Source organism: Amblyomma maculatum, chromosome 10, assembly GCF_055883805.1.
Source record: "Amblyomma maculatum isolate TAMU_Amacu chromosome 10, ASM5588380v1, whole genome shotgun sequence".
Lineage (NCBI taxonomy): Eukaryota > Metazoa > Arthropoda > Arachnida > Ixodida > Ixodidae > Amblyomma > Amblyomma maculatum.
Genome location: NC_139353.1, coordinates 22,956,937 through 22,970,248, shown reverse-complemented (window position 1 = coordinate 22,970,248; position 13,312 = coordinate 22,956,937). Strand labels below are relative to the sequence as shown.

The window sequence follows — 13,312 nt, the reverse complement described above, 5'->3', positions numbered from 1 at the left end:
GGATACTACCAACCACGCATTGCCCATTCTGGCGGAGGTTTGAAAACGAGATAGGGGACTCGGGGATACTACCAACCATGCATAGCCCGTTCTGGTGGATGGTTGATAACGATAGGGGACTCGGGGATACTACCAACCACACATAGTCAGTTTCGGTGGAGGGTTGAAAACGAGACAGGAGACTCGGTGATACTACCAACCACGCACAGCACGTTCTGGTGGAGGGTTGAAAACGATAGGGGACTCGGGGATACTACCAACCACGCATTGCCCATTCTGGCGGAGGTTTGAAAACGAGATAGGGGACTCGGGGATACTACCAACCACGCATTGCCCATTCTGGTGGATGGTTGAAAACGAGACAGGAGACTCGGTGATGCTACCAACCACGCACAGCACGTTCTGGTGGAGGGTTGAAAACGATAGGGGACTCGGGGATACTACCAACCACGCATAGCCCGTTCTGGTGGAGGGTCGAAAACGATTTTCTCCCTTCGTTGCATGATCACGTAGCGCGTCTGGCTCCGAAGGAAACCCTGTAGGCATCGACCTTTTAAAAAAAGTATGTACTGTTCGAAGTCTTCCAGACTTGGGAGTTCGTAAGCAGATGCGGAACTGGCGACAACCCAACGCCACGCACAGACACACGATAGACTACGAGCACACCAAAGGTACCTTCAGAAAAGCAGGTCGCAGCAGTGCGTGCACTCCCATATCAGCTCCGAAACTCCTCTGCAAAGCGTTTCCTCCAGCATGGTGGTATGGAATGAGTGCCTATCCAGGAAGAGGTGAAGGGTGCATCATACCTTATGAAACTATGCCTCAGCACTTCGACACTAAGATCTTTGAGCTCAAGGAAATGTCATGCAGAGACTGTTTATCTTAGTATCTCAAACTATGCACATGGATACAGGGAGGGGAGCAGTGCATAGGAGAGCACTAGGCTCTGTTATGCCCAGCTTGACACACAGCACTATTCAATGACATGCTGCGGAGGGCACTCTACCAAGCAGTGGCAATTCTGCGGAAAGGCTTTCCAGTGAGACAGGAGGCCAGGGTGGACTGTACAGTGGACTTCCGCGAGGACTTTATTATTTACAAGGCAGGCTGGTGCGTTCCCGCGGTGCAGTGAGGGAGCACGAGGTCGACAAAGGCGGGCCGTCGACGCGGGGGTGCAGCAGCAGCACAGCAGAGGATCCTCGCAGGCCGGGCCCCACAAGCAAGACGACAACGGCTGCCAACCGCCGTCCGGGGGCGGTGGCAGCATCATCAAATGGGACTGGTGCACAACACCAGGCGGGAGAGAAAGAAACACGGTGACAGGCAGGTGACGTGCGCTTAGGTGTCGGCTGCGGCGGCCCCCTTGGCCAGCTTGTACTCGTCGCCCAGAATGGTGGCGATCTCGCCCTGCATGAAGGCCCAGGGCACCGACGAGCCCACAAGGGGGCATTTCTCGCCGCTCGGGCAATACACCTCGCTGCCGGACGCGGCGCCCTGGCTTTTGATGCTGTCCCGCGAGCAGGGGAAGCAGAACTTGTGCTGTCCCACCGACGGGCACTGCACAAAGTGTGTGTCCTCCAGCCGCTCCTGGCAGAGCGTGCACTTGAGCGTGGCGGCAGCCGCCGCGGCAGCAGCGGCCGCCTCGGACGACGTGGCCGCCGAAGAGGCGGATGACGACGACGTGGGCGCCGAGATGGCTCCGCAGTCGGCATCACCCGGCGCGCCGGCCACCGCCACGGGACCCGGCGCATGGCGCGAAGAAGCCTTCTTGTGCGCCGGCGCGGCAGGCGGCGACTGGCGCGGTGGCCGTGACGAGGCAGAGGTGGTCGACGATGAGCTGCTCGAGGCCGAGTCGGCGGGCGCCACGCCGTTGCGCGGAGACGTGGGCGGCACCGCTTCGGCGACGGTCAGCAGCGCCGCCATGGGGCCTGCTGTGCCATTCTGCTGAGGCTGCACGGCACCCCCGCTGTCGGGAGACTGTGCCGCCCGGCTGCTCAGGGGGGACAGTGAGCTCGCCGTAGAGCTGGGCGTGCTGCACACGCTCGGGTAACCTGCGCCACGGGCAAAGACAAGAACACGTCAGCGCACTCCACGAGGTCATCAGCGCCAACAAAACAGACCCCACGTGGCGCGAATCCCATAGGACCATTGTGACGATGACAGAAATGAGCAGCGGCGTGGGCCTGCTTGTTTAAGTCTAACAGCACACAAGCGGCATGTTTTATACTGTGTTGAGGCCGCCGTTCGCGAACTATGCATAGATTCGAGTCCCAACTGCGGGCCAGGTCATGCCCGATTACTACAAAACCGGTCTCTGTCACGACAGGCCAGCAGGATGTGAAATTGTGCTCACGTAAACCGTACGATGAGCCTGGGTCATACAGTGCAGAGGGCTCGTGTGCCGGCTGAACTTTCCAAGGCTGTGGCGTTTGAGCCTGACAAGACAACTCGTTTTGAGAATTCTAGTACTTTATGACTAAAGCGCCAACATCGTATCGGGATGCGCACAGGCCAGGGAGGCTTTTTGAACGGCCATCGCGACTGGAAATGCGTTGGCTTCGGAGGAACGGCCACAGAGAAACTGCGAAAGAAGTGCGCAGAGCGTCAAGACGATTCCTCAACGGGCTGCGTCACTGTAGAGGCGTAACATGCAACAGTACGAACAAAAGAGTGAGTTTCGAGCTGAACGCTTTTCACGGACAGTATGCGTCTACTTCACTTCGCAGGTTCTAGCACCCATCGCCTCATGATTGTAGTTCGCACTCCCCTCCAAGCTTTTGCGAAATGACCACGGTGGGTCCTGCATAAAAGTCCTGCGTCGCTTGTCGGCTAGAGGCAGTTTCACTTATACAATGTCGAAACGTGTATTCTCGCGAAGGCAAGAGCGATGACGTGGCTGTACCGATGAACAGAGGCCAGACGGGTGACAACTCGTACAGCCAGCGGAGAAAGCAACGACCAGTTTTATCACGACCGTGATCGCCTTGCCCTACGAGGGGCAAAAATTTTCTGCAGAAAGTGAAGGCGCGGCAACTGCTTCACTCACAAGCGGGCATGCACCTCAACCTAGACGCCGCGGCCAACGGCAGGTCACGAAGGCCCAGCTTTATAGTTCTCGTAAGGCCGTGACAGCGGACTCCCTTTGCACTTCGGCTCCGCCCTGTGTGGTCTGATGTTTTTCGGTCCTTATCGCGAAAGGCGCGATAAAAACGCCTCTCCTGCGATAAGACACCCTCTCAAGTTGCGCCGTCGGCACATACACACGCAGATTCAGTGAAACAGCGTAAGCACGACGAGACACAACTGAGGGGGGGGGGGGGGGGGGTCACGTTTTCTGGTCCTGGAGACGTCAACGCTTCCACTGCGAACATGTGACATTCTGATAGCGATACCGAGGATACCAGGACATGATACTCCGAGCTCACGCGCCGGGACCTCTAACAGGCCACGCATGAATTGGCCGAGCAGGATGCGACGGATTGCGTTGAAGTCACAGAAGCCGCCTGGTCTGACGTCTATAGCACGACGAAAAAAAAACTTCGCGCAGTTCTAACTTGCTTATCGCAATCCGCCTCGTTCCACCCTGCGGACGCAATGTCCGCGGCGCTCCAATATCGCGCCTGTGACGACCTCGCAGCCCATTTATAAGTCACGCAACCATTCACCCCCTCCTCTTTCCCGACCCAGATTATCAGCACAGGCGCACCAATCTCGGAAACCACGATTGCGCAAACATTTAGCAGCTTCCTCTTCGAGTAGGAATGGCGCGGACGGCTGTCACTTTGCCAGCAAGTAAAACTGCTCCCATTTCGTAACTTGCTTTCCACCCCGGCAAATCAATCTTCCGTTCCCGTCTGTTAGATAAAGAGGCGGATAAGACGCGATTGCTAGCCTCCATATCGGGACGGCGTACACGGCGAGCGCCCCCTGGACGCGCCTACGTGCGCGGAACGTTGCTCGGAACAGCGGCGGCGCACGTAGGTGACGCGACCGGCCGCGCAACGCTACGCGACGCATGGGGGAGACGGCCGCCGCCGCAACAACCGCCAAAAAGACCGCGCGCGACGTCATGCGCCGACGTCACCGGCGGCGAGAAACGCGCGTCGCCGATGGAAACTGGCCGTGCAGCACTCTCTCGTACTCCTCCCTTTCTCACCACTCCGTTCCGCGCTACTACGGCTACCCGACCCTGCATTCCTGTTTCCCGTTTCCTGCAGCGAAAGTAACTCAAGACGGCGCAGCAGATCCGCACGATGCCCGTCTGAAATGGTGCAAGTAATTTTCTTGGCCAAGTAAATTACTCGCACTTTTTCAATTACTTTTGCCATATCAGATAACTAGTCAACTGGCCACAGGAAAACCACACTGGTCTCCACTTCAGCTACCTGAAATTCAGTGCGCCAACAGAACCACCGCTCTAACTTTTTACAACCGGCACAGGAAGACTCAATTAGTTGGTTGGTTCGTCTCTGTAGACGACGTATGCTATTATCTGGATCCTCGCCAAGTCAGCGTATGCGTGTTGTGGGCGCGGAAATGGCGCGGTTCCAGTTTCATCAGCCATAATCCCCAGCGAAGCGAACCGAAAGCGCGACTTCTGTCGCTCTTGCGGACGGGTTCCTTCGGCAAGGCCGACGCAAAGAGGCTTCCCAGTTGCGACTTTCGCCACAGGATCGCTCCTTCGCGAATCAACAACGTTCAAAAAAAAAAAAAAAACAGTTATTAAGGGGGTGTTAATAACACCTAAGCACGCGACAGCTTTATGGCTCCCGTATCGAGCGCTTGCGGATTTGCGGATCCTCGTCCACGTACAGGGCCGCCCACTTCTGGCTGGAACATGATCGCCGTCTTGGAAGTGTCATTGCGTTCCACCTGGCGGCGCAGTGAAGCCATGTGGCAGGCTGTGCGCAAAACCACCGCCAGGTCACTGTTTGCATCAGGTTGCTTCCGTATGCGGCCGCGTCGGAAGCAACGGTGTTTTTAGAGATTTAGCTTGCCGGAGACGTGCTGACGTAGACGTATACCGGTGGGCAGACCCCTCCTGCGCACGCGCGTTGACGGGTGAGTGCAATCGCGACCACTGAGCGGGGTAGGGTAAACCGGTATACGTCTACGTCAGTACGTCTCCGGCAAGCTAAATCTCTCTATTAAGACGTTGACCGTGCTTCAGTAAAGTGAACGACCCTACGTCCACTCTAAAGCTTCCTTAATCGCCCATCTTCAATTTGTGCTCTATCTGACGCAACAATAGTCATAAGCTCCCCATTAAGTGAAAGACCACCCGGCACAAATAAAAAGCCCCATTAATCAAGCCGTATGTGCAACCTTTGTCAAACGTTTAGTGGCCAGGGGGTCTATTTCTGAGCAATACTACGTGGCTCGTAATGCATTCCCAGGTTTCCAAACTTGCTGAAGGCAAGATTTTTTTTTGTCCTACCCTCTCCAATGGCTAGGACTTCCACAAACGAACCCCCGGGCTCCAAACTTTTGACAAAGCCAAGGGCCCTGGAGGGTTCGATCCCCCTCACCTTTGCATCGGGCGAGGAGGATGTCAAAACGTCTCCTCTCTGGACTGTCGCAAACCGGTTTCGCGGCCGCTTCCACCGTACTGACGTCAGGCGCACACAACAGCCCAGCGAGCAATATGGCGACGCCTAGAGAGCCTCCAATGCACAGGTGTAAATGAACGCCGTATTCCTAGTTTGCGGCGTTATCGAAAGTGTTTCTAACCTCCCTAACGTCGAGTCACCTGATTGGCGTAAACGTCGGAACCGGAAGGGGTGGCAACCAAACCGACATCCTGCTCCAGTGTTTCCACCAATCTGATTACTCGAGGTCAGGGCGACGATAACGATACTTTCGATAACGACGAAAAGTCGGAATGCAGAGCTGCCAAAGCCCGCCATTTTTTGCCCACAACGTCGAAAACACTCGATTTTCTGGATAAAGGGGCCGTCAACGTTGTAGCGCTGAAACCTCAAAGCAGCTGTCAGCTCCGTATTTCCGTGTTACGGCCTGACACGCAAGCACGTGTACTGCCGCTTTCGTAAATGTTTCCATAGAGTGTCCAAAATTAATTAGGTCGTTCCGTCGAGTGTAAACTGAACAGATCTATCCAGCATAAAGAGAACAAGGTGCAAGCATCCAATTATTGACTACAACGTGTGGAAAGCAATGATTTCAAATTTACTAAATGGTTTTCCTGTCTGCATATAATATTCAAAGGTAATTTTTAACTTCAGGTAAGAAAAAAAAAAAAACTATTGTTCCACAAGGGACTTTGGTAGAGTGGGAATACAACACAGCACAAAAATAATCGCAGGCAACGGAAGAAAGTTAAGTACACTATCAGATCAACACAACAAACGTCATTTTTGAGCACAATGCTCAGCGGGAAAAAAAAAAAAAAAAGTCCGAAATAGGCATGTTCGAGCTTTCCCGCCATCAGCAAAGATTGGCGGTAAAAAGATAGTGTCATATTAAATTATTCTAGACGGTTACGGTCCTGTAAGAAAAAAAAAAAACGTTCTTTTTCCTTTTTTTTTTTTTTTTTTTTACGCGGTTAGTTGGTAACTGTTCTCTGCGCGAGCTGTTTGTTCCTTTTCATAGCGCAGGGACCTGAAAATGCAAGCTTCGTCCAGCGTTTGGAGAAGGTTAGCTTTCGACTCCATTAAGTGAACGCGCAGCAGCGAGATGCCACTTGCTAGCTATAAGTCAATGGCTCGCTGCCCTTTCATACACGACGCTCGCGGGCAGCATGTCCAGGCTACAGTTGCACGAGAAAGTGTGCGAACAAGCGGCTGTTCGTCAGTGCCCCTACTTTTGTTCGGCCGCACATGCGCTGAGGCGGCAGAGACAGCCCGACCACTCCTCCCGTTCGCGACTCGCACCTGCTGACGGTGGCGACGCCACACACGCCGGGGTGGACCGCGCAGAAAATGGGGATGACGAGGGCAGATCAAACGATGGCCAAAACTAACTGTTACGCCGCAGTTAAAAGATCAAAGGCTCGTTCACAACAGCGAGTCGCGGAAACGGGGAGATTCGAATAAGTCGCCAGCGACCCGTTCGAATGTGTCACTCGCCGATCGATTTCTTGCGACACGCCTTCCTTCAAGTCGCATAACCCCTCAGCCAATCCGCGCCGCTGCAGGACGTGACGTTTTTTTACTTCCGCCTCCTTCTTATGGCGGGAAAAATAAAGTGCTTGTTCGCGTGTGTACGACTTGCAGCGTACCAGCTGTTGGGCAAAGGGGGCACATATCAAGGATCACTGTGAGAGTTAAACCTACTCACTCCCTCCTCATGCGGTCGGGTATGAGACGATTTCGTGATCTGCTACTTCGCGCGACCGCAAAGGCACGCTCCCCAAAGCCGATTCCACATTCGTCGAACTAGAGCGTTTTTGGCTGCTGAAACAACTCTGGACATGGCATAACCATAAGATAGCCATCCTCGCTGAAATAATTGTACATATCCATGCTTCAAGGGAGTCCGAACTGATTGCGTCGAAACCGGTAGCAGACGAAAGAGATCCAAAAGGTGCGAAAGTCGGGTCTTTGTTCAAATCTCGATCGGACAGAGACGTGTCGTGAATCAACATTCGGTGTCGATCAGCGTATGTCGCGATTCGACTAAACTTCGCCGCGCGGCCTTCGCGACTCGCCAGTGTGAACGCGCCGTAGTCTGCGCGGCGAGCACCCGCCAGCAACGGAGCCAAGGACGGCACGAGCGAAAATGTAAACTTCCCTCTCCACGTGCCTGAAACATGGCCGGCCAACACCTTGACCGAGAGCCGCCTTTCGCCTACCTACCGGAAAAAGACCTCGCTAGACTTGCGATTAACAATAGTGGCATATCCGAACTTCATACGTAGTGTATGTGCGCGATTCCATGAAGTCACGAATCGCTCTCAACAGCGCTGCGGAGAGAACGCTTCCTCCGGCGCTGACGGTTCGCACCATGAGGTTAGCGCCGACGAAAAAAACACCCGCCATCGCGATGAGAATAGCACCGTTACACTGAGGAACGCCTTTGCTTAACCTACTAGACGGCGCTACTGTGTCGCACGCCATATTTCATTCTCTGTGGCTAGGCTCAACAAACACACAAGAATCAAAGAACGGTTATTCCGAACTCTTCGCGCAATTTTAGCCTGCAACGACTCACGCAGACGCTGTGAAGTGCATATCGCGGCTACCAACAAGCTTGTGCTATGCAGTGCCCACGGCATTGGCAAAAAGCATTTGGGCAAGAAAATTACGAGACACTTTGGCGACTAAAGTGGCGAAAGGCGAAAGCCTGAGTGCCGCATTCTGCTCCGCATTTGTTGCGAATATGGCGGTGAATGATGCTTCGAGTAAAGAAAGTGCACTACTGTTTCACTTCCTCCCTTCCTTTACGGCACGGTACATGTGTACGCGGAGAATTGTGACAGATACTGCGCCTTTTCTATCCTGTAAATCAATTTCAAACGCCGCTGATGCCTGCTGTACTAACACCTCCTATCAGTGTAAGGGGTTACATTATTGTGGACACTTAAGCTCATCCTTTAAGGGTATGACGCAAGAGCGTAAACTACCAGCCCACATATAAAGTTACGCTTCAACCAAGCCGTATGGACGTGCCTGCGTGTCGTAGGGGTAACGAGAATGCAAACGGTTCTAGCAGGCTGATTCTGATATCACCCTCCCATATGAAAGGAGCGACCCGAGTTGGCAGCTCCTGCCAAAAGCGTGACACTTCGCTGACAACAACGATAAGCCATTAAAGGCTTTCGCCCTGAGTGCGAGTTTTGATGCAACGCTTCGAACGCAAGATTTTTACAAGTTTGTCTAACCCTCGGCCGGGAAGGCGGCTACGAGACTGGCCTTCCCAATACCAGCTACGCACGCGAGGGCTTTATTAACACACTACTCACACGCCGAGACGCGCACACACTCCGGGAAGGGCAGGAAACGCTAGCACCAGCTACGGGAGAACGAGGCACGCTCATTCGGAATAATAATCGCCGCGATGGCAAAGCAAAAAAAAAAAAGAAAGAAAGCGCGCGCGAGCGGTGCCGGCACGCTGCATCCAGCCAACCAGCCGCCCGTCCTTGCACACAACGGCAAATACCCTCTTTTTTTTTTTTTTTCGCCTCCGAAGAAAAAAGAACGATTGAAGGAGAGATGCCACAAGGCAGCCGAGGCTGTTCAGCCGAGCGCGACCGCTGCCGTGACGGCGGAGATGCGCGTTGTTCAACGTCATCCGCGAGGCGAGGGCAGCGCACAGCGAACGAGGCAGTGGGAGAGGAGCGGGACGGCACATTCACTCAATCGACGCCCGCGGAACGGTCGGAGAAAAATGGCGGAGGGAGTGAGCGCGAGCAATGGAACGAGCAAGCGTGATGTCGAGCGCCAGCAATGACGTAAGCGCGGCGGAAAAATAAGAAAAGAACGCGGCGAGAGAAGGAAGGCGACGCGGTCGGTAACTCGCCGGCGTCGCCGCCACCACCGCACGCTCCTCTCCCGACCCGGAGCGCACGTTCTCTCGCTCGCGCCACACTCTGGGCAGGCAAGCAAGGTTCACTTGCGTGGTGTGTGTTTATCTCCTTTTCCCGCCGCGTCGTCGTTATTTTGCGTGACCCGTCTGGGCGCAGTGCGGCTTGCGCGATCTTATCTCGCGCAGCCGGAGGCCGCCCAGCAGGGGCAAGTTGGCAGCTAATCGCACCGTATCGGGGCAAAAATAAACCCTGTGCCGGCGAACCACCACGGGGTCGAATCTCGAGCCTATCGCAGACGACTCCACATAGAACTGGGGAAAGGCGTTGCTCTGCCTGCGAAAACTAGGCGACGCCCTGGGGCCCTTCAAAGCGCTAACTTGAGGGACGTCACGTCGCTTTCTTTCCTCCATGTACTGCCGCTGTCCCCCCTTCCCCCCCCCCCCCCCCCCCCCCCCCACCAGCGCATTTACGGTAGCCCGCATTTCTGTACCGATCGATACGCGCGGGCCGTAACAGCTAGCTGCCGTCACCCCCCGCGCGAGTCCACCAGCTTGGGACCGGTCCCGCCGCCGCCGCTCGTCGCGCGCTACGCCGGAACGGCTACGTCACCAGCGGGGCTTCGCGCTGTCTCCCATGACGTAAGCGGGCCCGACGACCTCCCCCCCCCCCCCCCCCCCCTCGTACCTAGGGCCTCGTACGCCTCTACGGCAGCGGTGCTACGGGGCAGGAGGGATGGGGGAAGAGGGTTTGGAAAAAATGCACGCGCCGCTCTCGGAAAGGAACGCGATGGCGGCGCTTTTCCGAAGATGCTCACCTGGGGCGTTCTTGAGCGATGTCGCCGCGTCGAAGGAATACACTCGTCCAACCATGTGTTCCTTCTTGTAGCGCACGTCGAAGGGCACCCCCATGACGGCTGTGGGCAGCGACTCTCCGCGCGTGAGCGGGGGCCGCGGCGGTACTGCCTCGTCCAGCGCCTGCAACGCGGCGGCGCGCTTGGACGGCTCGGGCGGCTCGTCGTCGTCCCGCTCGCGCTTGCACGGCACACCGGATGCTTGGGCGGCTCGAGGGTCGGCTGCGCGCATTCGCTGGCTGTACTCGAGCATAGCGTTCCGCCGCTCGAAACGGTCCATCACGGGGGCCATGGCAGCCGGCGCGCCTGGGGGTGCAGCGCGGTGCTGCTGTTGTTGCGGCACCACTTCGGGCGGCGCTCCGTTTAATCCTTTGTAGATGGGGCGAGCCACGGCCTCGGGAAAGCCATGGGCCCGCTTCATCTGGCGCGCCGTCTCCAGGACGACCTCGATTCTGTCGGCGCCTTCGTAGTTGACGCAGCCGCGGCACACAGGCTCCGAGAAGTCGTGCAGCATGGCCCAAGGCATGCGAGGCAGGTCGCAAAGGTAGCAGTGCTGGCGGTGACCCCGAGACATGAGCGCCGACATCTTGACCATGGGCGTACTCAAGTGCGCAGACTCCCGGGGGCACGGCACACGACCGGTGGTCGCCCGCAAAAACACGGACTGTGGTGCACAGCGGTCAGTTGGACCGGGCGGACGCCCCGAGCAGCAAAACAAACCGGCGCAGCAAAATGGAGCCCGCTCGCGAGGCTCGGGGGCGCGTTCTGCGCATGCGCCGACCCGGTCGCGAGCACAACGAGGAAAGGCGGCACGCACGCTGACTGCCGCTCACGTCATCGCTTCAGCTGAGACGACGTCACCCGCGCGCCGGCCAAAGCGCCGATTTGCGACTTCCCCCGGGCGGCGGTCGATGTGGACTCGCCCTCTCCGCTCTCCACGCGCGTGGCCTGGGATGCGGGGCGCGCACATTTACGCGTCTCAAGGGAAGGAGAGTGGTGCCTGGGCTGTAGCTTGCAGCCCGATATAGCCAAGCATCCGCCGTGTCTGAAATCGTGCGCTCGCGAGCGCTTGTCGCTTTGGCGTTCGTTTTATCGCAGAGAAGATAGAGGCCAGCAAGGGTTGTCCACTAGCAACGGTCTCTGTTGCTGAAGGCGTATGCTAGGCGCGCGCTCCCGCAACCATAGAGCGCTGTAGTCGTAGCAGACTGATGCATGCCGATGCTTCTTCCTGTCCCTAAGGTCGCCGCTTGTGCGGTTTTGTTTTGCTTTGTGCGCGATGTACCGCCGTTGTGGTTGGGCTCTTTGCCAAGCCTGACGTATACGTGGTGCGCTTCCGCGGGCGTATCCCGTTCGTAGCAGCGAAGGCGGCCGCCGCGTTTAGTCCCATCTTTCGAAACCCTTTCCCGGTCGCGGGCAGGTGGCCTTTGATCCCGGCTCGTGCGAGGCGACGGCACGTCGGCGCGCCGCAGCCGACCGCCTAGGCGTTGCAATTCTTTACGTGCGCCGATGATCGCTCGGCGCTTCAGATGCCAGGTGGCGTCGTAACGACTTTTTGAGGACCGCATTTTATTCGCCGTGAAACTGGCTTTTCCATTTCTCTGTCCTGTTTTTTAGCGTTCCCCCGCGCACGCACTATCTAGAGCGGCCTCGAAGACCTCCGCGGTGGAGTGAGGCCAGATGAGTATCCCGTGCTGGCAAGTAACCAGTATAGGCTGCCTTAGATTGGGCACGGCATCACTCCACACGTGCATTTCCAAGGCATGCAAAATTTATGAGTAATAGCCAGTAGCCAGATGTGTTGGTTCTTAATTTGTTAGAGTTAAATGATGTCCATTACCCCGATCGGGGTGATATATGCGCGAAAACTATATAATTTTCTTTCACTGGTAGCATTTTTTCTTACGTTTCGATTCTACACTTACCTCCACAGTAGCGCATCGCACACCTGCGCTCTCGAGTTTTGAGTGCTGGAGAGCTGAAATAATCACTTCGCTTCTGCGATTGGTACTTTCACATTTTGTGCTCACTTAGGAATGAAAATGTCATATGGCATTAACTCTTATATGGTACCGTTTCTTGAAGACATAGCGCAAAAAAGAGACGGGGACAACACAGATGTAGACAGGACAGGCGCTCGTCCCCGTCTCTTTTTTGCGCTATGTCTTCAAGAAACTGCTACCAACTAGCCCAAACCAAACATCTGTTGCATATGGTACCGTATTTGCCAAAAGTAACCAGGCAGCATGTTCCGCTTCTCGGTTGGGTAGCAGAGAAGTCGCACCCCTTCTGAAGCTGTAAATGTGTGCAAAGTAAAGACGAGGTCCCGTCCTCACTTCTTAACAATTTGTGATCATCTGGGAATCCAAGTTGGCTTTACAATAGAAGCGACAAGCAAACCATGCAGCCTGATTACTTTTGGCAAAGACGGTACCTTTGGTATATACACCAGCAACGACATCAACTATGTAGCAGTTTGCTTCAGCGGTACAGTCTTTGCCAAAAGTGCAGAGCCCGGAGGTCTGCTTCTGAGCCACTTCGTGCGGCTTGTAATGCACTTCCAGTGTTTCGAATCTCATGATGGTAAGAATAATTTTTTTTTTTGTCCTACCCTCTCCAATGGGAAGGACCTCCACTAATTCTTAATCAGAGCCACTACACGGCTCAGAAGCAAGTACCCTGGGCTTTACACTTTTGGCAAAGGCTGTACATATCCTGAAGGCATCGCATGCGTTAAGGTCTTATATAATAGCCCTCGTTTTTGTTCGATAACAAAGAGAAAAGACAGCCTATTTTTTGGCTCCGTAATGTTTCCTCAGTGCGCATTATAATTCAAAAATTGGCGCAATACCACATTGTAATCACAAAGAGTATATGTATTCGTTGTAAGCGGAGTTATGTAATACCGCCCACGAAACATCTTTCCAAAGTAATCAAATTAAACGAAAATATCAAGAAATCAAAGAAAAGTGTTTTCACCA

The 13,312-nt window shown here is 55.2% G+C and overlaps 1 protein-coding gene across 1 annotated transcript; it reads right to left on the bottom strand.

Annotated features, from left to right (window-relative positions):
- Positions 1 to 1,058: 1,058 nt before the first annotated feature.
- On the bottom strand, positions 1,059 to 11,423 carry Pits (Protein interacting with Ttk69 and Sin3A). Its single transcript, XM_084582221.1, has 2 exons — positions 10,299 to 11,423; positions 1,059 to 2,051 (listed from the first exon to the last, which is right to left on the bottom strand). Exons 1-2 carry the CDS (start codon positions 10,927 to 10,929, stop codon positions 1,339 to 1,341), a joined length of 1,344 nt encoding a protein of 447 aa, XP_084438347.1. The 5' UTR covers positions 10,930 to 11,423; the 3' UTR covers positions 1,059 to 1,338.
- Between the last annotated feature and the right edge of the window lie 1,889 nt (positions 11,424 to 13,312).